Source organism: Microcaecilia unicolor, chromosome 1, assembly GCF_901765095.1.
Source record: "Microcaecilia unicolor chromosome 1, aMicUni1.1, whole genome shotgun sequence".
Classification (NCBI taxonomy): Eukaryota; Metazoa; Chordata; class Amphibia; order Gymnophiona; family Siphonopidae; genus Microcaecilia; species Microcaecilia unicolor.
In genome coordinates this window covers 116,361,643-116,387,181 of record NC_044031.1, presented here as the reverse complement: position 1 = coordinate 116,387,181, position 25,539 = coordinate 116,361,643, and the positions used below count along the sequence as shown (strand labels likewise).

The following is a 25,539-nucleotide window of genomic DNA, read 5'->3' as shown; positions in this document are numbered from 1 at the left end:
GGTAATCGATATTTCTGAAAAAAATGAAGTTCGTTCATCCATCACCTCTTGTCTTTCCCCATCTGCAAAATGTAAATGCAAGCGCAATTTGCGAAAAAAAGTTTTGCAATGCAACCCGCATATTAAAGGTGTCATAAAATTGTGTAGGGACAAATGATAGACCCAAAGCTAACACTTGATGTTGAGTGGCCAAGAGATGCTTAGATCAAAGATTAAAGATGTTTTCTTCGATTGTCGTTTGGGCCGTGTTACCGGTACTCCTGCACCTCCTTTGGGTCGCTGATTGTCTACCCCTAATAAAGGGGGAGGAAGATTCTGATTATTACCAGACCCCCCAGATTGTGTTCTAACCATTTGAGTGTTTTCCTCTCCTGACTAGTCACTTGATGAGTTAATGAAGGACACTTGTTTAATTTTACAAATTCGTCTAGACTTCTTATTCCGATCCATCCAGGTATATACAAACCCTTTGGTATAATCCTGTTCATCCCTCTTATATTTTGCTACTTTTTGTGAATGTATTTCTTGATGATATCTATCCTTATTTGATAAATGCTCCTTATATCGTTGTTCAGAACTCTCCACTGAGCTTCCCTGTTTGATTTGTTGTTACATAAGTACATAATGTAACAGTGTGACAAGGCGGTGGCCGTAGCTAGAAGGTTGTTAGGCTGTATAGAGAGAGGTGTGACCAGCAGAAGAAAGGAGGTGTTGATGCCCCTGTACAAGTCGTTGGTGAGGCCCCACCTAGAGTATTGTGTTCAGTTTTGGAGGCCGTACCTTGCGAAGGATGTAAAAAGAATTGAAGCGGTGCAAAGAAAAGCTACGAGAATGGTAAGGGATTTGCGTTACAAGACGTATGAGGAGAGACTTGATGACCTGAACATGTATACTCTGGAAGAAAGGAGAAACAGGGGTGATATGATACAGACGTTCAAATATTTGAAAAGTATTAATCCGCAAACGAACCTTTTCCAGAGGTGCGAAAGTGGTAGAACGAGAGGACATGAAATGAGATTGAAGGGGGGCAGACTCAAGAAAAATGTCAGGAAGTATTTTTTCACGGAGAGAGTAGTGGATGCTTGGAATGCCCTCCCGCGGGAGGTGGTGGAAATGAAAACAGTAATGGAATTCAAACAGGCGTGGGATAAACATAAAGGAATCCTGTTCAGAAGGAATGGATCCTAAGGAGCTTAGCCGAGATTGGGTGGCAGAGCCGGTGGCGGGAGGCGGGGATAGTGCTGGGTAGACTTATATGGTCTGTGCCAGAGCCGGTGGTGGGAGGCGGGGCTGGTGGTTGGTAGGCGGGGATAGTGCTGGGCAGACTTACACGGTCTGTGCCCTGAAAAGGACAGGTACAAATCAAGGTAAGGTATACACAAAAAGTAGCACATATGAGTTTATCTTGTTGGGCAGACTGGATGGACCTTGCAGGTCTTTTTCTGCCGTCATTTACTATGTTACTATGTTATATAAGTAATGCCACACTGGGAAAAGACCAAGGGTCCATCGAGCCCAGCATCCTGTCCACGACAGCGGCCAATCCAGGCCAAGGGCACCTGGCAAGCTTCCCAAACGTACAAACATTCTATACATGTTATTCCTGGAATTATGGATTTTTCCCAAGTCCACTTAGTAGCGGTTTATAGACTTGTCCTTTAGGAACCCGTCTAACCCCTTTTTAAACTCTGCCAAGCTAACCGCCTTCACCACGTTCTCTGGCAACGAATTCCAGAGTTTAATACGCGTTGGGTGAAGAAAAGTTTTCTTTGATTTGTTTTAAATTTACTAAACTGTAGTTTCATCGCATGCCCCCTAGTCCTAGTATTTTTGGAAAGCGTGAACAGACGCTTCACATCCACCTGTTCCACTCCACTCATTATTTTATATACCTCTATCATGTCTCCCCTCAGCCATCTCTTCTCCAAGCTGAAAAGCCCTAGCCTCCTTAGTCTTTCTTCATAGGGAAGTCGTCCCATCCCCGCTATCATTTTAGTCGCCCTTCGCTGCACCTTTTCCAATTCCACTATATCTTTCTTGAGATGCGGTGAACAGAATTGAACACAATACTTAATACTTAAGGTGCGGTTGCACCATGGAGCGATACAACAGCATTATAACATCCTCACACCTGTTTTCCATACCTATTCACTTTCCTAGCCGCAGCAGCACACTGAGCAGAAGGTTTCAGTGTATTATCGACGACGACACCCAGATCCCTTTCTTGGTCTGTAACTCCTAACGTGGAACCTTGCATGACGTAGGTATAATTTGGGTTCTTTTTTTATAGAACTGCCCCATAAAGGATAGTTTTGACTAGGCTGTGATATCTGCACTGTATGCATGCACTTTCAGTCCACATACATTCCCTTTTGAAAACCATCCACCTACTATTTCTACTGGCAGGCAAAGTGGGCAAGATAAGGTATATCTAATAATGTATTATTTTATCCGCCCCCCCCCCCCCACCACAATCTAAGCATGCTTAATAAGTACCTGTATATAATATGTAAGCCGCATTGAACCTGCTATGAGTGGGAAAGCGCGGGGTACAAATGTAAGGAAAAAAATGAACACTGTGGGAGCCCACACATGCATTACCCAGTCAAAGAGGGCAGTTCTAACCAAACTGCTATTTATCCATATAGGAAATAAAAATCTTAATAATGCAACCCCATAGATCTGGCAGAACAACGGAGCTATGGCATACCAGTATTTTTGCACTAAATTGTCTAGATTTGTTTGTAATGTCCATAAATTTCAAAACATGAACTGTCAGAGGCTAAAATAATCTATCTTTAAAGAGTAGTAATAGATTACAACATCAAAGAAAGTTTCAATGATGTCTTTATTAAGTAGTCATTTATGTATCTTAAAACAGCTGTAAAAGTGGAAATAAGTAAGGTTGTAGATGGATCTTCCAACAGAAGCTAGTACACTGAGATCACAAGATGTGTTTATTGAAAAAACAAGTATAGATCTGAGGACTAGCCTAGTGGTTAATATAGTGGACTGTAAACCAAGATACCCAAGTTCAAATCCATCTTTTAGTTGGTTTATATTTTATACAATTTTTAAAAATAGTGTGGTTGTTCTTTTAGTTCAATGAATACCCAGAACCAAAGGTTAAGAAACTAAGGGCCCTGTTTACTAAGGTGTGTTAGTGTTTTTAGCGCACCTACATTTAGCGCGCTCGCTAACCATGTAAGTGCCTATAGGGATATTGTAGGCATGTACCTGGTTAACGCGCATTAAAAACATTAATGCGCCTATAAAGCTGCTTAGTAAACAGGGCCCTAACTGTAGATGACACATTTTTATTGGATTCACATCATAGAAGGTCGTCACAAAAGTATTATTGGTTAGTTGAGTAAAGAGGTATCATCAGCTTATGTGTCTTTTCTCTCAACAGTCATAATTTATAGAAGCTGATCCAGAATAAACATTCAGCCATGTATTAGCATATGATGCTGTAATGTGTGCCACATGGCCATGTTCAAACATATTCTCTGGGTTTATGGTGTTTGATAATGAGCTGCCTGATGAACAGCTGAGCTACTTGCTTAAAGCAAATCACCAGCAGGTAGTACTGTCCAGCCATTCCTTGCCAGTCACTGCCTATACCATTTGAGTATGACGGTGAGAAGCTGAAAAGTTTCACAGAAGATAATGATTATAATTATTGTCCACATCACTTGAGCAGTATGCATTCTTCTGGTCGTTGCTTGTCAGAGAGCAACATGGATTATTTGAAGTTTTCCAATTAGCTTTTTCATCCATTTTCTGACTCTATTTTTATTATTCTGCCAGGAGAGAAAATATAAGGTACTACTTTTTTATTGCACGAGCTGAATACATTTCTTGACTAGGTTTTGGGATTGGCACAGGTCAAAACTGAGCAGGTAAAGAATGATGATATGTGAACTTGCATGTGAATCTCAGATGGTATTACAGTGATGATGTGAAGAAGAGGATGGAAGAAAGGGGTGGTATGTTAGTGCTAAGATGGTGACAGAGGCAGCACATTTCTTATAATTGAAAGCCGATTTTCGACGTCCTCAACTGCTTTCCGTCGCGGGAACAACCAAAGTTCACGGGGGCATGTCGGAAGCATAGTGAAGGCGGGACTGGGGCATGCCTAACACATGGGCGTCCTCAACCGATAATGGAAAAAAGAAGGGCGTCCGTGACGAGCACTTGGACAACTTTGCTTGGTCCATTTTTTCTTGCGACCAAGCCTCAAAAAGGTGCCCCAACTGGCCATATGACCACCGGAGGGAATCAGGGATGACCTCCCCTTACTCCCCCAGTGGTCACCAACCTCCTCCCACCCTAAAAAAAACTTTTAAAATATTTTTTGCCAGCCTCTGTGCCAGTCTCAAATGTCATACCCAGCTCCATGACAGCAGTATGCAGGTCCCTGGAGCAGTTTTAGTGGGTGCAGTGCACTTCAGGCAGGCAGACCCAGGCCCATCCCCCCCTACCTGTTACACTTGTGGTGGTAAATGTGAGCCCTTCAAAACCCACCCAAAACCCACTGTACCCACTTGTAGGTGCCTCCCTTCACCCCTTAAGGCTATGGTAGTGGTGTACAGTTGTGGGGAGTGGGTTTTGGAGGGGTTTGGGGGGGCTCAGCACACAAGGTAAGGGAGCTATGCACCTGGGAGCAATTTGTGAAGTCCACTGCAGTGCCCCCTAGGGTGCCCCGTTGGTGTCCTGGCATGTCAGGGGGACCAGTGCACTACGAATGCTCCCACGAACAAATGGCTTGGATTTGGTCATTTCTGTGATGGGCGTCCTCGGGTTCCATTATTGCCGAAAATCGGGGACGACCATCTCTAAGGACGACCTAAATGTTGAGATTTGGGTGTCCCCGACCGTATTATCACAACAAAGGATGGACGCCCATCTTGTTTCGATAATACGGTTTCCCCGCCCCTTCATAGGGACGTCCTGCGAGGACGTCCTCAGGAAAACTTGGGCGCCCTGTTCGATTATGCCCCTCCACCTCTTCCACTTGCTACTGACGCTGCTCAAAATGGTTGCAGAGACTTCAAGCGGCGGCCTTACAAGACTTCCAGAACTCTCTTGGGGGGGTCAAGTCAAGTTGACTGTGACATGGGAGTAGAGAGGGGGCGTGACAAAGGATGTGGTGTGGGGGTGGAAAAGAGGCATGGCAGGATGGGTTGGCAGCGTGGCTATTGGTGTCCTCATTTTTTTGTCAGGGCAAATATGAGGGGACTCAAAATGATAGCACTTGAGAGTGACACCTAAAGATATGTGCACAAATTTAAATTAATGACAATTATCACTGAAAATTGATTATTAGTGCCCAATTATCAGCACTAATTGGCTCATTTATCAATTAAATTGTGCATGCTAATTGGGTGCGCGCCCATATTTTCACGTGCAAATTTGAGCACTATATCTAGAATTAGGGTGCTTGTGTGCTATTTTGCAGGATCTCAGAAGGATGGCAATTGACAGAGTGTTTTCTGTGTGCTACTCGGAGACATTTCACAATGGTAAAAGTTTAAAACAGGGGTCCTCAAATTTAGTCCTTGAGGTCCTCAAATTTAGTCCTCGAGGTCCACAACCCAGCCCGTTTTTCAAGATTTCTACAATGAATATGCATGAGATCTATTTGCATGCAAGGGAAGCAGTGAATGCAAATAGATCTCATACATATTCGTTGTGAAAATCCTTAAAAACAGGTTGTGTTGTGGACTTTGAGGATTGGATTTCAGGACTCCCTGTTTTAAAATTATGCTGTCTGCCTGCTATTCTGAGGGCTTTTAGAACAACAACACTTTCAGAATGTGCTGACTCTGCTATTCTGAGGGGTTTCAGATCACTGGCACTGCTGCTCTCTGGAGCTTGATTTGACACATTTTCCAGCATGTTTGGCCTGTGTGCTACTTTCGGAGAGCTCATTTTCAAATTATGCTGTTTGTGTGCTGCTCTGTAGGAAATCAACTTGACATCACATCCAGCAGGTTTTGCCTTTGAGAGAGCTCAGAGTTGACACCATTTCAAATTATGCTGCATGTGTCAGGCTCTGAAGTTACTCAGCTTGACAGAAAGGTGAAGACGTTTCTCTGTGTGCCTCTCAAGTGGAGCTCTCTTCAGTGACACCTTCAGCTTGTGCTGCCTGTGTTCTACTCTCGTACTCAATTCTGCTGTAGCTCAACTATTTTGTCTCTATCCGTTTCTGAGGGAGCTCAGTTCACGGCACTAGGAATATGCTATGGGCTGTTCTGTGAATCTCTTCTTGCCAGAGAATGTGGTAAAAGTAGTTAGTGGGGTTCAAAAAAAGGTTTGAATAACTTCCTAAAAGAAAAGTTTATAAGCCATTATTAAGATAGACTTGGGGAAAATTCACTGCTTATTTCTAGGATAAGCAGCATAAAATGTTTTGTACTGTTTGGGGATCTTAGATTGACCACTGCTTGAAACAGGAAGTTCTGTCTCCATCCCTGCCCCGTCCCCGCAGACCCTGTCTCAGTCCCTGCTCTGTCCCCACAGGTTCTGTCCTCATCTGCAAGCCTCGAACAATTATGATTTTATATTTCGAATATTTTTACTGCTCTAATTGCCTACTGCTCATATTTGATCTACTCTTACTGTACACCGCCTTGAGTGAATTCCTTCAAAAAGGCAGTAAATAAATCCTAATAAATATTTAAATCTTTTTATTAAAGTATAAAAAGGAACAATATGCTGTGCAACTATTGTGTATAAATTACAAATAGAAAACAATAAGCAGCTATACTAATCCTCTTCACCACCACCTTCTACCCTTCCAACCCTAACAATAGCTAATTTCTGCTACCCCAAAGAATCCTAATCCACTCTGTTAAAATGTCCAGGGGTACAAAATACAACCTAGAGGGGAGAAATATGCCCTATGAAGCACTGCTATGATGCAAATTTTGCTAGTTGTTGCCAGTATGTTTGCTTGTTTTTCAAAAAAAAACAAAATATTGTTGTCCGCATCGCTCAAACATAAAAAAGAGTCCAGTTCATTATGAGGCTTCAAAGTAGAAAATGACACGGGGACAAAGATTGTCCCTGTCCCCATGGGCTCTGTTCCCATCCCCACCTCGTCCCCGTGGGATCTGTCCCGTCCCTGCAAGCTCTGTCCCCGCCCCCATCCCCGTGGTTACTGTGAGTCCCTGTCCCCATGTCATTCTCTAGCTGGAGGATATGGTAAGAGCGTTAGCTTATCTGGGTTTAAAAAAGGTTTGGACAAGTTCCTGAAGGAGAAGTCCATAGTCTGCTATTGGGATAGACATGGGGAAGTCACTGCTTGCCCTAGGTTTGGTAGCATGGATTGTTACTTGTGACCTAGATTGGGCACTGTTGGAAACAGGATACTGGGCTAGATGGACTATTGGTCTGACCCAGTATGGTTATTCTTATGTTTTTATGAAATCTATTCGCTGCTAGCCACCTTTCGATAAAACCTATAGAATGAGACAAATGTTTCAAGGCTTCATCAATCATAATGTTAACAGGGAAAAAAAATTGTAGATCATCTGTATAGATCTTCTATTGTAGGCCTAAACAGGTCATTAATTTGCAGATTGATGTCATATATACATTAAAAAGAACAGCTGAAAGGGCTGATCCCTGTGGAACGCCAGATTCCAAAGGGGTGGAAGACGAGGCATCCTATTTTGTTCTTACTTGGCAAGAGTGATTGGTTAAAAAAGAGTTAAACCATCCCAATACTGTACCAGATAGACCAAAGCTCTATAATCTCTCAAACAAAATTATGTGGTTGACTGTATCAAAAGTGACTGATGTAAATATTTGCCCCTAACTGTAGGTAGTTAGGTGCATAACTGCACGTATTCTATAAGATATGTGTGTATGTTCCAGACACACCCTCAAACTGCCCATGCCCCTCCAAGATTTACACTCCTCTTACAATTGCACTCTATGGAAATTGCATACACATTTTGTAGAATACTGACTAAGAGCATTTACTTCTAGTTGGGGCCAATTAGCATAAAGTAACACCCAGGTACTTCCAATAATTGGTTGTTAATGCCAATTAGCCTCCAATTATTCAAATATGTTATGCACATAACTGACCTCATTCTATAACTTGGGCATCCAACTTTGCACACTAAACTCTAAATTCTATAAAGTGTGCAAGTTTGGGCATGCACCCCATTTGTGTGCGCAATCTAATTAAATAATGAGCCAATTAATACAATAGTTTGCCACTAACAATTGGCACTAATTGGCAACAATTTGTATTTAGGTACAGCTTCTTCATAGTTGGTATTCTATAAAGATGTGCATGTAAATTTTAAGCACAGATCCAAAAAAGGGATGTGGCCATGGGAGGGGCATGAACATTCCTAGAATTTGCACGCAGTAGTATAGAATACGGCAGATCCGTGCCTAATTCAGGCATGAGAATTTGCATCAGGTTTCAATTTGTATAAATCCTCGCACCCACAATTGGGCACAGATCCCTCTGCTAAACACTATTCTATAAATGGCTGCCAACTCAAAGTGCAGTTTATAGAATTGTGTTTAGCGCTCATTTTTTCTTTTTGGTGACCAAAAATTTAGCCCTAAGTGTCAAATTGGCATGCAGGTTTATAGAATCAGGGAGTTAGAGGGCATTTCTATAAAGGGTTGCCTGGTAGCAGTCAATTCTATAAAGGAAAATAGTGTAACAGGATAGATAACTTTAATGCTACACCATCTGCCATGCCACTTCTGATCATTCTATTACTTTCTGTCTGCCCTCCCTCCTCTCCTCAGTTCCTAAGGGTGTGCTTATCTGGTAATTGGAACCTATAATGAAAGTCTTTTACTCCATTAAATCCTAGGAAAGTGAATACAACAGCATCCCAAACACTGGGCAGCTAGTTTAAGTTTCCAATTTAGGATGTATATTCTAAAGCTGTTCCCACTTTATCTCAAACCCAGTTCAACTCAGTTCACATTAAAAGACACAGTATATTTCTCTTTGCATGGCACAGTTCTTGCCTAAGGAGCTGAGGAGGTGGATCTTCAGGGACTGAGCTGCTGCTTTTAAGCCCTTCCTCTGGCCCCCAGAGGGCTACCCTTGTTCTCCCCTTTCCCTTCCCTCTTTTCTTGTGCAGTTCAGTTTTCTGTGTCAGAGAAGGCTAGTCTGTGTTATATCTGTGCCTCCCCTCCCCCTCCCTACTAGGAAACAGCTTATCAAACACCGAACATCTGCAGCCCACACTGGTAAAGGGATGGATGAAAACAAACCTCCTCCTTCTCAAAGCTCCTGCTTACCCTGCTCCTCATATTCCATGGAGTCATAATCTGACAGAAAGAGGTTGGGAAAGTCTTCCACTATTTTCATCTGTTCCGATTTTTTCCTACCTCTTGGGCTGTCTTGGCATCTCTCCTGATAAGGACCCTTTCCCTCTTATTTGAGGGTCTAATGAGTATTGACTCAGTTTCCATGGAAACCACCTAGACTCCTCCTCCTCTTCCCAGGTACTCATCAGCTTTGCTGAATTAAGGTAGAGCTGTGCTCAAATAAGGGAAAGTTAACATTAAAGGTAGGAAGTATATGTCTAGTTTCTTATTTCAGCCTTTTTAGGTTTTAGGCTCTCTTCTTGTGGGCGAGTTCCCTACTTTTTTGTACAATGCACATACGATGTTTAGGAGCACCCACTTAACACCAGCCACAGAGTTGGTGTAACTGTGGACACCAAAATGCCAAAGATATGCACATCATAGGCAAAAACCTATGATGATTTAGAGGACCTCCTTTATGTTGATGTCATCAACGACGGAGTGTTCCTCTAGATTTTGAGGCTTTTCCTCTACTTAAGTGTATACATCAGATGACTATGGATATTTATTATAGCTAGAGTTACATTTGTATCCCACATTTTCCCACCTATTTGTAGGGTCAACATGACTTACATAGTTCTGGAGAAGCGCTTGCAATGCGGACTCCGGTGTAGACAAATACAAAGTGATGTTGTGGTTAAATAGATAAAGCTAATGTGGCGCAACCACATTGGGGGATCATGCAATGGAAGATTTGTGTCCTGACTGAAACGTGCTTTAGTTATGTTGTGTTGCAGAGATCGGGCATTTATGTTGGATCAGTGGGGTATGCCTTTTTAAACAGGTGAGTTTTTAGGTTTTTCTGGAAGTTTAAGTGGTCATTTGGGTTTTTCAAGGCTTTTGGTAATGCATTCCACAGTTGTGTGCAAATGCAGGAAAAACTGGACACGTATGTTGATTTGTGAGTCCTTTACATCTCGGGAAGTGAAAATTTAAGTATGTTCTTGCTGATTCGGATGTTTCTCGTTGGTAGGTCGATCAAGTCAATCATGTATCCCGGAGCTAGACCATGGATTATTTTATGAACTAGTGAGCAGATTTTGAAAGCAATTTGTTCTTTGAGTAGTAGCCAGTGTAGTTTTTCGCGAAGGGGTTTCGCACTATCGAATCGTTTTTTTTCCGAAGGTAAGTCTAGCTGCATTGGTTACCAATAAGAGATAGAATATCTTTCAAGTTCTGCGTTTTCATTCACCAAATTCTGTTTGGTCAAGCCCCATCATATATGAATAATCTTATTGAATTACCCCTTCGTAATGCTGTTTCATCATCTAGAGAATATCTTGTCTTACATTTCCCTATCTGTAAGAATGTGATATATAAAACAATTCAATCTGCTAATTTCTTCTATCGAGGCACCAAAATTTGGAATTTTCTTACTAAATCAATCAAGTTTACAGATGATTACCTAAATTTTAGAAGTCTTTTAAAAACACATTTCTTCAGTCTGGCCTTTCTGAATACAAAGAACTCTATATGAATTTTTCCCACACCCTTTTCTTAATCTAGTTTCCCATCTAGTCCTGCCTAATTATGCTCTCACCTATCCACCCTTAATTATTTGTTTGTCCTTGAGATAGTTTAAATCCCCAGTTACTTACTGCACATGTATTAATTTGCTTCTTGAACTTATCGTAATTTCTGTTATATTCTGTACATTATTATTATGTTTTATTCACTTTATTGTTTGTTGAACTTGAGTCTATGTCAGGCTAAAGTGGAGTATAAATGTAATGAATGAATGAATAAATAAATAAATAAGAATGGCACCTGTTCACTGTCATTGGATATTGAGAACGTAAGATTGGTGTCAAAAGTATATAATCACTAATTGAAAATTGACAGCTTTAGTACTGAATCTAACCAAATGAAAAAGATGTAATCCATATTATAACTTCGTACTGCAGTCTGATGCAAACAGAAGAAATCATATAGCCATTTCTCTTCAAATGATTCCACAGATAAATGGGTGTTGTATGGAGTCTTGGCTGCCCTGTTCTTTCCACACTTGCCAAAACTTCTAAAAACAACAGAAACTTTGTTCAAAAATGTTTTTATGACATAAAAAAACGATTGAATAACAATTCAAATAGTGTACTTATCTGGAGTCCAATTGTTGGTCTCCATAGATCTGTCCACAGTAAAGGTTAAACTGAAAAAGGCTCCCCTAAACACCCAGTGCTACGGGTTTCGTCTCAAGACTGCCAGTATTGCCATATTGGAACAGACCGAAGGTCCATCAAGCCCAGCATCCTGGTTCCAACAGTGGCCAATCCAGATCACAAGTACCTAGCAAGATCCCAAAAAAAGTACAATACATTTTATGCTGCTTATACTAGAAATAAGCAGTGGATTTTCCACAAGTCCATAATGGTCTGTGGACTTTTCCTTTAGGAAGCCATCTAAACCTTTTTTTAAACCCCGCTAATCTAACTGCTTTTACAACATTCTCTGGCAATGAATTCCAGAGTCTTATTACACACTGAGTGAAGAAAGATTTTCTCAGATTCGTTTTAAACGTACTACTTTGTAGCTTCATTGCGTGTCCCCTAGTCCTAGTATTTTTGGAAAGAGTAAACAAGCGATTCATGTTTACCCGTTCTACTCCACTCATTATTTTATAGACCTCTATCATATCTCCCCTCATCCATCTTTTCTCCAGCTGAAGAGCCCTAGCCGCTTTACCTTTCCTGATAGGGAAGTCGTCCCATCATTTTTATCATTTTTGTCGCCCTTCTCTGTACGTTTTCTAATTCCACTATATCTTTTTTAAGATGAGTTGACCAGAATTGAACACGTCACAGTTCTTGTAATTCTCCAGTATGGTGTGACAGCGTTCTTGCTCTCAAAGGCTTAAAACATTTCCTGGAAATGCCACCAATATAAAAAAAAAACTTTATTCACTCAAACAGCCATGCAGCAGCTAAAAAACTCATACTGATAATATGACTACATTGTAAATTTAACAGTCCAAAATTTGATAAATGTAAATTTGTTCATGAATCTATATTTAAACTTGGACTTAAACATGAACATAACATTAAGAAAAAACATTGGAGATAGTACAGTGACATTACTTACTACAGATTTTATCAGCATTCCTTTGGGTAACCTCCAGTGCTTGTAATAATTATATTCAAAGCTGATTCTATGTCTGTCATGACTATCATGTATTTGGTCAATAGCTAAAGTCGTATTCATAATGTTGGTCATTTGAATCAAATATCTCACATACACTGGTTGAGAAAAACAGAAACTGGCTGCAGTACTGACTCCTTAGGAGAGACGAGAGCAAGCAGATTTTTAAAGGACTTATGTATCTTGGATACTGTGTGTACAGTATAGGGGTTGTTTGATAAGGTACATTAAAAAATAATAATCCTGCATTGTCAAATACCTTTTCACTGGCCCACATCAAAAATCACTTGCATCTCCTTCAAAATATCATCTATGGGGTTTATACTGTGTAGTTAGAAATGGTGATTTATTCAATTCTTTAACATAATTGATCCTTGATTGCATAGCTACCACTCCTCCCTTGCTGGCCAGTTTTACAACTGCTGCCAGCTGTTTAATACCCTTAAATTTCCCTGATGAAAGATTTTGCCATCTGGATGCTTGATTCTTCTCCACCACGTCCAAATCTGGAACACCAGTCTCTGAAATGCTTTGCTGTCTGGATTGGAGGCCCTGGCAGTATCCTTATAGATTGTTTTTTTAGAAAACAAACTAACAAAAACAATTTTATTTTCTAAAGTCATAAAAACCTTTACAGTGCTATTTGTCTCTAGAAAGGGGTCATAGTGAATTGATGGTATGATGGCCAATCCTCTTATTCAATATCTGACTTATAATCCAAAGAAATTTCAACTTCATGACTTATCAGTCCTCCTCCCTGTTGTTTATAGGATAGGTTTCACAGTCTTGACATTGTTGTTCAGACTTCAGAGGGCTCTTTCAGACTGCTCCACAATGTTTGAGGGATTGACTTCAATGGTATGTTCCAAATAGACCACTGCATTTGTCACAAAACATGGGATCAATTTTCAAATGGTCACCAAAATTTAGGCACCAGGATGATGTGCGCTAAGTGTACATTCTATAATGGCAGTTCAGGGCCGCTGAGAGGAGGGGGTGGGGTGGGGTGGGGGGCAAAATTCCCTAGGCCCGGGCCTCCAAGGGGGGACCGGTGCTGGGGTCTCTTTCTTTTTCTCTTTCACCTGACGGGACCTGGGTGATCACGTCCCAACAGGAGCAAGAGAGATAAAACTCCGGCGACAGGCCCGCTTGGAGGCTGGGGAGGAGCCGCAGGAGAAGACACAGCAGGACCTCAGGTTTGGCTGGTGCCCCCCCCCCCCCAGGCCCTGCCAGCAGAAGAGGTATACCTCCAGTGCTGCTCTTTACTGCATTGCCTGCCAAGATGCTGCTTTTCACCTCAGCACATGCTCAGTTTTGAAACTGAGCATGCACAACGTGAGAAAAAAGCAGCCTCAGGGGCAGGCAATGTGGCAGTGGAAAGAGCAGCACTGGAGGATCCCCGCTAGCCAAGGTATTTGCAGTTTCAGCATGCGGGCAGGGGCGGTGGCAGCGGTGGCAATCCTGGGGGGGCAGCAGCGGTGGCTATTCAAGGGTGGACGGCGGCGGCACGGGCCCGGCGGCGGCCCTGCCTCAGGCCTGGCTCAGTCTCTCAGTGGCCGTGTGACAGTTCTACCCATGTGCAAAACTCCTAGGCATGCCTCTAACAGCACCATTCCTCCCCTTGCAGTTGCACGCTATGGAAATTGCACACCCAGGGGCTGATATTCAAAGCGTTTTAAGCAGGCAAGAGCCTCTCTGCCTGCTTAAATTGCTTTCTGCTGCCTAAGTGGGGATATTCAGTAACACTTAACCGGAGGATGCCACTGAATATCCCTTCAGACCACCCAACTAAAAAGTGGGCAGGTTAGGGGCGGCGCTGGAGGCAGCACTAGAAAGCAGCCCCAGGTTACGTGGGTGCCGGCAATATTCAGTGCCAGCACCCGCATAGCTAAGCAGCTTAATTTGAGCTGTCTTAAATATGGTCACTTAGCTATGTAGGTGCCAGCTCTGAATACCGGGACGGCACCCACATAACTTGTTTTTTCCTATTAACCCCCCCCCCCCCAACCAATTTCTTCCCCCTCCCCAGCCCGTGTCAAGACTCCCCTGGAAGACTCCCCCTCCCCAGCTGTGCAAATGGGCCCACTCCCTGGGCCTACCTGTATCCCTGGTGGTCCAGCGGGGTCATTGGGGGCAGGAGCATAGTCTCCTCACTTCTAAACCTTGCAGCACGGGTCTAAAATGGCTGCCACAAACTCTTGCGGCAGTTAGGGATACTTTAGCCGGTGTTGATCAGAATTTTAAAAACGCTGACCGCAGCTGGCTAAATATCAGGGGGCCAATTGATAAAATACTGACTAAGGTCAGTTATGCACCAATTAACAACAATAACTGGCAAAATTTTGGTGGGTAAAACCTTTTAGCATCTAATCAAACAATTAAGTTAGACGTGCAACAGACCTTTTTCGATAAATTGCATGCACAAGTTTCTGTGCTAAGCATAAAGTTGGGCAACTTTGTACTCCTACTATGAAATGTAAATATGTAAACATAAAAGAAAAGAACATTCTCATTCTTTGACCACATCCTTTGGAATTCTGTTCCTAGCAAAATAAGGCTAATCTGAGATAACTAGATTTTTAAGAAAATCTGTAAGGTTGGGCTCTTTACTGAAGGTTTTAAATGAATTATTGTGTCAATTTTTGGTCATTCATTTTCTTGTAAGAATCCCAGTGCGTTCAAAGAGTGGTGGCTGTTTTACTTTAATACACTATCATTTTTTTGTGATTGTTATTACTTACATAAGTATATTTGTTTTCACATTTGTTATACACCACCCGGAGTCTATTATGTTTAAGATAGGAAATGTAAAAATATACTGGCTGATATTCAAAGCGATTTAAGTGGGCAGGAGCCTCTCTGTCTGCTTAAATCATTTACCTTCGCCTAAAACCCGATATTCAGCAGTACTAAAGCAGGCAGTGCTGTTGAATATCGCCCCTGATCAGCTCCAGAAAAGTGGGTGGGTCAGGGGCGATACAGGAGGCAGCATTAGGGAAGAGCCAGGGTTTTATGCAGGTACCAGCAATATTCAATGCCAGGACCCGCATAGCTAAGTGGGTTAATTTAGGACAGCTCAAAAGCTGCCCTAAATGATTAACCCGCTTGCATAACTTTTGTTTTTTCAATTCTCCCCCACCTCTGAAATCCCTTGAAGCTGCCCACTGCCTTTCCTCCTCCTCTAACCCCTCCGCCCCTAACATGCCACAAGAGACCGCAGCTGCCCAGTAGGGAGCAATGGGGGATAGGGGACGGAGTGGAGAGATAGAGGAAAAAGAGATACTGGACTCGTGAGGAAATGGAGGGAAGACTGGGACCAAAAAGGGGAGGAAGAGAGGGTGAGAGATGCTGACCCTGAGATTAGGATTAAGGTGCAGGAGGAAAGGAATAGAAGGGAGAAGCTGGGCATGGGAGGAACAGGGTCACAGAGATGAGTTGTGGGGCATGGAGGGAGCATAGGGTCAAGAAATACAGAGGGTCAATGCTGAACACCAGGGGGAGTGAGAGATAGGGACACAGAGAGGAGATGCTGGATAGAACGGATATGGGATGCAGAGGGAAGGTGGATAGTGGACATACAGAAGAAAGTTCTAGAATGTGTTTGTGTTTGCAAGGTTTGTTTACTGGAGCGCTAAAGGGGTTTACCCTCCCCTCTCACCCCCCCCCCTCATCCCCACTACCTTTGCAGAGAGATGGTGTTATATGGGGTTCATCTTAATTTTTTCACCCCGGGGCCCATTCAGTCCTAGCTATGCTACTGGATGGTGTAGATGGTCAGATTGGATAAGCTATATGGTTTTTCTCTACCTTCATTTTCTCTGTTTCTATGTAACCATGCTCACTGAGCCTTTTCTAAAATACTAAAAGTTTTTTAATTACATAGACCTACAGTAAATATCCATTTTACTATGTAGACATCCTGTACAAAATTATCTTTTAGAATGGAAGTGTACCCTAATGGCTAGTGCAGTGGCTTGAAAACCAGGGGAATCAGGTTCAATTCCTACTACAACACCTTGTGACTCCGGGTAAGTCATTTAGAGGCCCTTTTGCTAGGCTTTGGTAGGGCTAATGCGCAGGTAGCATACACCAAATCGACACTACTGCCCAGGTAGCATGGGCATCTGATGGTAATTCCGAAGTTGGCGTGTGCTGTTTCCTGCGGTAGAAAATAATTTTCTACTGCAGGGGGCGTTTCCGGCAGTAATTTGCAGCATTGCCGCACGCTGCCATATTACCGCACAAATAGCGCGTGAGCCCTTACCACCAACCAAATAGGTGGTGGTAAAGACTCAGGCAGTAAATAGCCATGCGCAGTAACTTTTAATGTTAGTGCACGGTCATTTACTGCCCCATTTAAAAAAGACGTTTTTATCCTCCGCAGTAAAAAAATGGCCCAGCGCATGCCAATTTCACACATCCAAACTAGCGCAGTCCACTTTTTACCGCAGCTTAGTAAAAGGGCCCTTTAACCCTCCATTGCCCCAGGTATAAAATAAGTACCTGTATATAATATGTAAACTGTTGTGATTGTAAGCACAGAAAGGCAGTATATCAAATACCATCCCCCCTCCTCTTAACGTCTCTCAACTTCACTCCTTACCTTTCTCTGCCTCATTTTAAGAAACTATATGTAGACTCTTAGTGAAAATAGATGCCTGGATTTAGGGAATCTTCCTTTATTGACTTACAAAGGTGGCCAGGTTACATACTCAGGTCCTCAATAAGGCACCCAAGTTCTTTGATATGAAGTTATCCTATGCTCATATGAAATGTATGTTATTGTATATTACTGTTAAATAGAAAAGACTAGACTTTTCTGACATGATGGTGATAGGAGTTGCATCCTAACTCACTTCACAACATTTTAGAAGTTTTGAATAAACCAAAATGACTAATTTCTCTCTTTTTAATTAATCTTAGCTGAAGTTCAGAGTGAAATTGAACGGATCTTTGAATTGGCAAGAACACTCCAGTTGGTAGTACTTGATGCTGATACCATTAATCATCCCACTCAACTCTGCAAAACCTCTCTAGCACCCATCATAGTCTATGTAAAGATTTCCTCGCCTAAGGTAAATGTTATCATCAATGTCAAAATATATTTTCATTGGATACGTTTATATTGGTATTTTTCATGTAAAAAATCCATCCCTGGTTTATGAATGTCTACAAATCTCCTATTTTATTTAACCGTGATACTACAAGCTAATAATATTATAATATCTAATCTAATAAATTATTGAAATGTCAAATATCTGAAGCTGTACATCACACCAACCAACTTTTTGTTTAATTAAGCACTGTCATTGTGATTAATTTAGCTCTATCTGTGCAATTTCAGTAATGTGCCTTGAGATTTCTTGTAAAAAAATAAATTCAGGCATTAATGAGATGGAGTATATACAATTAAAAAATGTCTTTACATGGTCCCATCGTGGTTCCCAGTTGCTGGAGGTCCGTTATCACTAGTGGACCTTCTCTCTGCAGATGCAGCCATGGCTCGTGGTCCCAAGAAGCACCGGAAGCATGTAGCAGCTCCAAAACATTGGGTGCTGGATAAATTGATGGGTGTGTTTGCTACTCACCCTTCAACAACTCCCCACAAACTGAGGGAGTGTTTTCCTCTCATCATCTTTCTCAGGAATAGGCTGAAGTATGCCTTCACAGGAGAAGAGATGAGGTCAAGAAGATCTGCATGCAGAGGTTTATCCAGATCAATAGCAAGATTTGCACTGATATCACCTTTCCCTCCTGCTTCATGGATGTCATCAGCATTGACAAGACTGGCAAGCATTTCTGCCTGGTGTGTGACACAAATTGGCACTCTGCAGTTCACTGCATCACTCCTGAGGCCAAGTACAAGCTGTGCTAAGTGAGGAAACTTTTAATTGGCAGCAAGGGAATCCCACAGCTGGTGACTCACGATGCCCACATTATTCATTACCCAGACCCACTTACTAAGGTGAACTTCACTATCCAGATTGATCTGGAGTCTGGCAAGATTACTGACTTTTTCATCGTTTGACGTAGAGCTTGTGCATGGTGACTGCTGGTGCTAACTTGGGTTGTATTGGTGTGATCACCAACAGGGAGAAACAACCTGGCTTATTTGATGTTGTCCATGTTAACATGAAACATAAGCACTGCCATACTCGAAGGTCCATCAATCCCAGTGGACAATCCTGGTCTCTAGTATCTGGCAAGATTCCAGAACAGAAAAACAGATTTTATGCTGTTTATCCTACATATAAACAGTGGATTTTCCCAAGTCCATCTTAATAATGGTTTATGGACTTTTCTTTTAGGAAATTATCCAAAGCTTTTTTAAACCTTGGTAAGCTAACTGCTTTTACTACATTTTCTGGCAACAAATTCCACAGTTTAATTACTCATTGAGTGAAGATATATTTTTTTCTAGTTTGTTTTAAAGTTACTATGTAGTAGCTTCATTGTGTGCCACCTAGTATTTTTGGAAAGAGTAAACAAGCAATTTATCTCTACCCATTCCACACCACTCAGTATTTTATATACCTTTGTCATATCTCCCTTCAGCTGTCTCTTCTCCAAGCTGAAGAACCCTCGCTGCTTTAGCCTTTCTCATAGGGAAGTTGTCCCATCCCCTTTATCATTTTTGTCACCCTTCTCTGTACCTTTTCTAATTCCTCTATATCTTTTTTGAGATGCGGTGACCAGAGTTGCACATAGTATTCGAGGTGCGGTCGCACCATGGAGCTATACAAAGGCATTATAACATTCTCATTTTTGTTTTCCATTCCATTCCTAATAATTCCTAACATTATATTTGCTTTTTTAGTCACTGCTGCCACTGCACACAGAGAAGAGGGTTTCAACGTATCGTCAATGATGACACCTAAATTCTTTTCCTGGGCAGTGATTCCTAATGTGGAACCTTTCATCACATTTTTCCACATTTTTCACTTTGCACTTGCTCACATTAAACGTCATATGCCAATGGCAACAGCTTCACCACTAGGCTTTCAAACATCTTTGTGATTCGCAAAGGTAACAAGCAGAGACGTAGCCAGGTTTTGATCTCGGGGGAGCAGACTTTTATAAAATAGGCGCCAGTTGGTGTCAGCTAGACAGCAGTGTTTGTGTTGTTGCTCAAAGGCTGTGGTGGGCACTGATTAATACAGGCTGTCTCTGTTGTGTCCTGCCTACAAGGAAACAGTACGTTACATCAGGAGGCAGGACGCAGAAGAGGTCCCTGGACTGGCCAGAGCACACAACCTGTCTTCTTAACTACAAAGTAAAAATATTCAAATCATGACCATCACCTCAGGAATAGCACACACATTCCTTCCACTACTAGACACCTTGTTTAAATAAGATGGGATTTTGTTTGTGTGGCGACTCTACAGGATGTGGAGACCACTAGTCTTCAGCATTTTTATTTTGGGTGACAAGTGCCACCAAAGGCAGCCCTTGCCCCAGAGTGGCTGAGCCTACTTTCAAATTGGGCTAGACACTTTGCCATTCAGGTTTTCAGGCTATCCACAATGAATCTGCATGAAAAAGATTTGCATGTAATGGAGGCAGTATATGCAAATCAATTTCATGCATATTTAATGTGCATATCCTGAAAACTGACTGGCAAGGGGGTACACCAGGACCAACTTGGGAAACACTGCCCTAGAACACAAAACTTACCACCCCATAACAGCCCTAGCCCACCTATGAAAAGACAGTGCTATATATATTACACTGGGTTCTGGAGCACCAATATACCTACTATTGGGAAACTGGAACAAGCTGCCCTGTTACACATTCCTACACAGACACTACATGGTAGCAAAATTCTTCACCTCAGTCGCAGAACATGGACAGACCCTCATCTATATAAAATGAGTAGCCATACTGGGTCAAAGGTCCATCTAGCCCAGTATCCTGTTTCCAACAGTGGCCAACCCAGGTCACAAGCACCTGTCAGAAACCCAAATTGTGACAACATTCCATCCTACCAATCTAATACAGAATAGGGAGCCATAAAAACAACAACAACAACAAAAGTTGAAATAGAGACCCCCCTCCTCTCTGCCCAAGAAAACCAGACTCTATAAGTGCAATACCGGTAAAAAGAAACAGAAAAGCATTTTCTCCAGTACTTTGCAAAATAAAAATAGAAAAAAATATACATTTTACAAAGCAGGTACATCTCAGTCCTAGTCTCTTTTTCCATGTTCCATGAGTTAGCCTTACAAATTCTTTTCCAGGCTGCTCTTTCCATTTCTTCTGTCTCCTCTTGTCTTCCTTTCCTTCTCTACATCTATTTGGCACTGATCTTTCGTTTTATGTCCCCACTATCAAATAGCTATGTATAGAGCTCCCAAGTGATGCAGTTCCAGAAGGGAGATTTTTCAACCAGTCCTAGTGTAAACTCATATCCCACATTCATGTGGGATTTGCAGTCCCTGATTCTACCTATCAAAATCTGTGCTGCAGTACATCCAAAATGACTTCAGAAAATGCACTCGGACCCCTGCAGGGTTGCTAATCTGAATATATCAGAGATGTGCATTTTCAAATACTGTTATATTCCTAATATCAAATTCAAAATAAAATATCTTTTTCTACTGTTGTTAGAACAATTTATTTTTTCATTTGCTTTGGTCCCACTGTCTCTTTTCTGTTTTTCCCTGTTTCTTCTGCCTTTGCAGGGTTTCTTGCCCATTTGACATTTCATCTATCTCCAAGTGCACCATCCTTCTTTCCTCTGCACCACTATTTGTTCTGTCCAGCATCTCCCTTCTGTGTCCCTTGTCCCTACCCTACCCCCAAGTTCAGCATCTGCCCTTTCTGTTTCACCATCTCCCCCCTTTTTCAGCACTAGCCTTCCTGGTCTCCTCATCTCCCCCTTTTCTAGCATCTGCTCTCCTGGTGTCCCCATCTCTCCCTTTTTCTAACATTGCCATGTCCCCATCCTTCCCCCTTTTTCCTGCATTACCCCTATATTACCGTCTCCCCCCTTTTCCAGAATTACCTCTTTGTCCCCATCTCATCCCCTTTTCACCATTGTCCCCATATCCCCATTCCCCCTTCCAGTAGTGCCCCTCTGTGTCCATATCTCCTCCTCCCCTTTCCAGTAATGCCCCTCTATGTCCCTATCTCCTCTCCCCTTTCCAGTCGTGCCTCTGTGTCCCTATCTGCTCTCCTGTTTCCAATAGTGCCCTCTCTGTGTCCCTATCTCCTCCCCCTTTCCAGTAGTGCCTGTCTGTGTCCCTGTCCCCCTCCTTTTCAGTAGAGCCCCTGTGTCCTCATTTCTTCTTTTTCCAGCACTGCCTCTTTGAGTTCCAATAGGGTTACCATATGGCTCCAGAAAAAGGAGGACGGATTGAGCCAGCCGGGTTTTACTTCCATTGCTTTCAATGGAAGTAATTGAGCCAGACGGATTTTACTTCCATTGCTTTCAATGGAAAGCAATGGAAGTAAAACCCGGCTGGCTCAATCCATCCTCCTTTTCCTGGAGCCATATGGTTAACCCTAAATGTTCCTACCCTCTCCCTGTCTAGTATTGACTCTGTGTCCTTCTCCCTTCCTGTCCAGCATTTACTATATCCTTCTCTCTCCCCATGTTAACCTTCTTCCCCATCTCTTTCAGCGCTCCCTATCCTCCTTGGGGTCACATACCTCCCTGGCCTGCACCCGCGGTCCATCCTCTGGCAGCTCCAAAGAGGTTTAATAGACAAGAGACCAAGTGATGCCAAAATATTGAAACCAATTAGGCCAGTCTCAGTTTCCCCTTCCCAATGAAGCCATCATCACCATCCTCTCAAAACAAAGCAAGCAAACCTATGAGCTGCTGCATCCATGTTGTCACTCTTGGTAGCATTTGTATTTAATCTCACTTATATTTTCAAACATGCCAATTTGTGCAGTATACGGATGTACACAGAAAAAGTATAATAATGGAATGGAATATAGGTAGAGTAGTAATTTGTTATAAATCGTAATCAGTGTGTCATTTGGAGGGGTTAGTTATAGAGGCACTCTAGCACGTGCTATATTCATGAAGAGATTTTATTTTCTCCTGGTAAAGGCCACTAAAACAGAATATAAGAAAGCCAATGGACTGCATTAGGGGCTTATAGCCTGTTTAGTTATGCTTAAACAAAAGAGATATGCATTAAAAAAATATTTATTTTTATTTTGACCTATAAAACCACTTGTCGCAGAAGCATGCCTGAAAACAGAATAATCCATTTGTGTATCTAAAATGTAAATTCCTACAAATGAGAAATGAGATGACGTGAAAATGTGATTCCATGTGCCAGAATGAAAGGCGAGTTTAATTCTCCTTCCATTTAATTTCAATATATTCTTTTATCTTTATAACACCAGGCTTCCCAAGGCAGATTACAACAACAGTTAAAATGAACTCATCAGGAAACAGGATATCCTCACTCTTGGCCATATGTATTTTATAAAAGAACAGTGAAGAAAAATGAGCACAAACTACAGAGTTTATAATTGCTTTTTCTACCAGCTACAATAATTTTTCAAGCTGTTTTATTTCTTTTCTTCCAGTTTTTAAGGCACTGCCTATCCAACTGAAACAGCTTTAGCTTTGTTACAGATGGATCAACAATAAAGAATGACAACATGGATGCAGCAGCTCATAAGTTTGCTTGTTTTGTTTGGGGTGAAGGCAATGACCATGACGGCTGCATGGGGGAGTGGAAACAGATTAACCAAATTTCCTTGCTTACAGGACTTTCTGGACTAGATAGGCTCACTGCCACTCGTCTATTAAACCTCCTTGGACAGCTCTCCTCCCGGAGTCTTGCATTTTTCTCCCTTTGTTTCTTCTGCTGCCCACTGTCTCCCGTCTGTGTCGTCATTTGTACTGCCCTGAAGCGTTCTCCCTCGGCACCGGCGATTCACAGTCAGCCTTCTGCCAGCATCGGGGTTCCTCCTCAGGCGTGTCCTGGACTCCCACATACTCTAACGCAAGTTATGCAACTTCCTCTTTTCCACAGTGGTGGGAGTGGGACGTACCTGAGGAGAAGCCTCGACGCTGGCAGAAGGCTGTGAATCGCCGGTGCTGAGGGAGAGCACTTCAAGGCAGTAAAAATGATGCAGATGGGAGACAGCGGGTAGCAGAAGAAACAGAGGGAGAAAGATGCAAGACTATGTGGAAGGCGGCAGGGAAAGTTACTGGCATGTGGTACATAGGCGCCATTTTTTCTAAAATCTGTTTGGGGGAGCAACCGCTCTCCCTGTGCCCCCCTAGCTACACCACTGGTAACAAGCCTTGGATCTCCGTGCCCCAAGGAAAGGGTATCCATCTCACCATTGCTGAAGAGAAAGACAGTAAGTAGACTGGCAGTCAAGCAGAGCAGCGGCTGAATTATGGCTCAACTCTGGACAAAATACCTATTCTGTTTGTGAAATACTTTTTCCCAATAAGGCAGATTTTTACTTTTTTTGTTATTATTTGTAAAGAAGTCTTTTCAGGACTTTTGGTCATACTAAAGTATGGATACTCTCCACTGGACTTCATTACCACCACTAGTATGAAATGCCATTATACATATGTGTGTGTGTTTAGATAGATAGTCATTGTCTGAGGCAACAATAGCCACTTAGGGCTGGATTCAGTAAATAGCACCCAAATTTAGGTGCAGTTAAGATTCATGCTAAGCACCAATTCTATAAAGGTCACATAGCAATAAGCAATCTTTATAGAATAGCGCTTAAGTGTGGATTCCCATGCTGAACGTTGGGCGCAAGGACTTACGCCTGAAGCCCAACTGATGGCGGTTGGATGCAGAAATCCAAATAGTATATAACATGGCGCCTAATTTCAGGGAACTCCCTTGACCCACCCATGCCACTCCCGTAGTTATGCCCACTTTGAGTTGCCTGCTATGAAATTTCGGTATCCATGTTATAGAATAGGGCATAGGACAGATGCACTTGTGACATAAGTAAATCCAATTTAGTGCCAATTAACTCCAATAATTGATGGCACCTAATTGACTAATTAGTTTCTGCACACGTCTGGGATCCTAAAGTTGTGTACTTTCAGCTCAAAGATAGGTGTTCAAGTTTAATTGAAATTTCTCTTAAATGTAGGTGCCTGTATCAGCTGCTGAGTATGTTTCTAAATATTGGTCTGCATGACTGCATTGAATCAACATTATGGTTTTTCTCTGGAGGTACAATACCATAATAATACAATGCACAAGTGCTGCTCTGTAGACTCTGCCCATGATCCTTTGGTAGGTGCTGACTCCGGACCAGTCTCAAGGCAATGGAGAGACACATACTTACGACTCTTAATCACAGAGTGGCAGTCTAGAATGCTGCAATTTTATCAGTAGCTACCCCAGTTGTTCTTTTGTCCTCTTGTATGCATTCCAACTAAGTCTCATTTTTTCAACAGGTCTTACAAAGGCTAATAAAGTCTCGAGGGAAATCTCAAGCTAAACACCTTAATGTTCAGATGGTGGCAGCAGACAAACTGGCTCAGTGTCCTCCAGTGAGTTAATTTTCATTTTTACTGTATTACTGTGGAAACATGTAAGAGTTTTCACACACCTGTGCACAGTTCTGAATCAAACAAGTTTTATTCAGGCATAAAAAGAATGAAACCTTAATGAAAATGGGACCATCAATATTCATGGCTGGCTTTTTTTTGGCTTTGGCTTCTAGATTTAATTACCTTCTAAGAGGCCCTTTTAATAAACTGCGGTAAGCACTAGCACATGCTTACTGCATGTTTACATGGCTTACCACGAGACACGCTCAGGTGCAAACCACTCACTAAAAAATTTTTTGTACTATTTCTGGGAAGGGGACATGTCTGGGGGCAGAGAGTGGGATTTCGGTGCAAATCAGCACATCTACCTTACTGTACACTGATTATTGCGGGGTTAGTGTGTGAGCCCTTACTGCCTACCAAAATTGGTGTCACTAAGTGCTCACATGCTAATTTTTTTAATGGTCTTGCACTAATGGGAAAATTAGCGCATGGCCATTAATTCAGAAAACAGGAAAATCGGCCATTTTCCAACTGCAGAA

General features: G+C 42.2%; 1 protein-coding gene and 1 pseudogene across 1 annotated transcript in view; both read left to right on the top strand.

Moving 5' to 3' along the window:
- The window catches only part of CACNB2 (calcium voltage-gated channel auxiliary subunit beta 2), a 765,511-nt gene that overhangs the window by 727,045 nt on the left and 12,927 nt on the right, over positions 1-25,539 (top strand). The window contains exons 10-11 of the mRNA XM_030199481.1: positions 17,416-17,567; positions 24,902-24,997. Coding sequence (XP_030055341.1) covers positions 17,416-17,567; positions 24,902-24,997 — 248 coding nt within the window. The remainder of the gene's footprint in view (positions 1-17,415; positions 17,568-24,901; positions 24,998-25,539) is intronic.
- Positions 17,986-23,862, top strand: LOC115467979 (annotated as a pseudogene).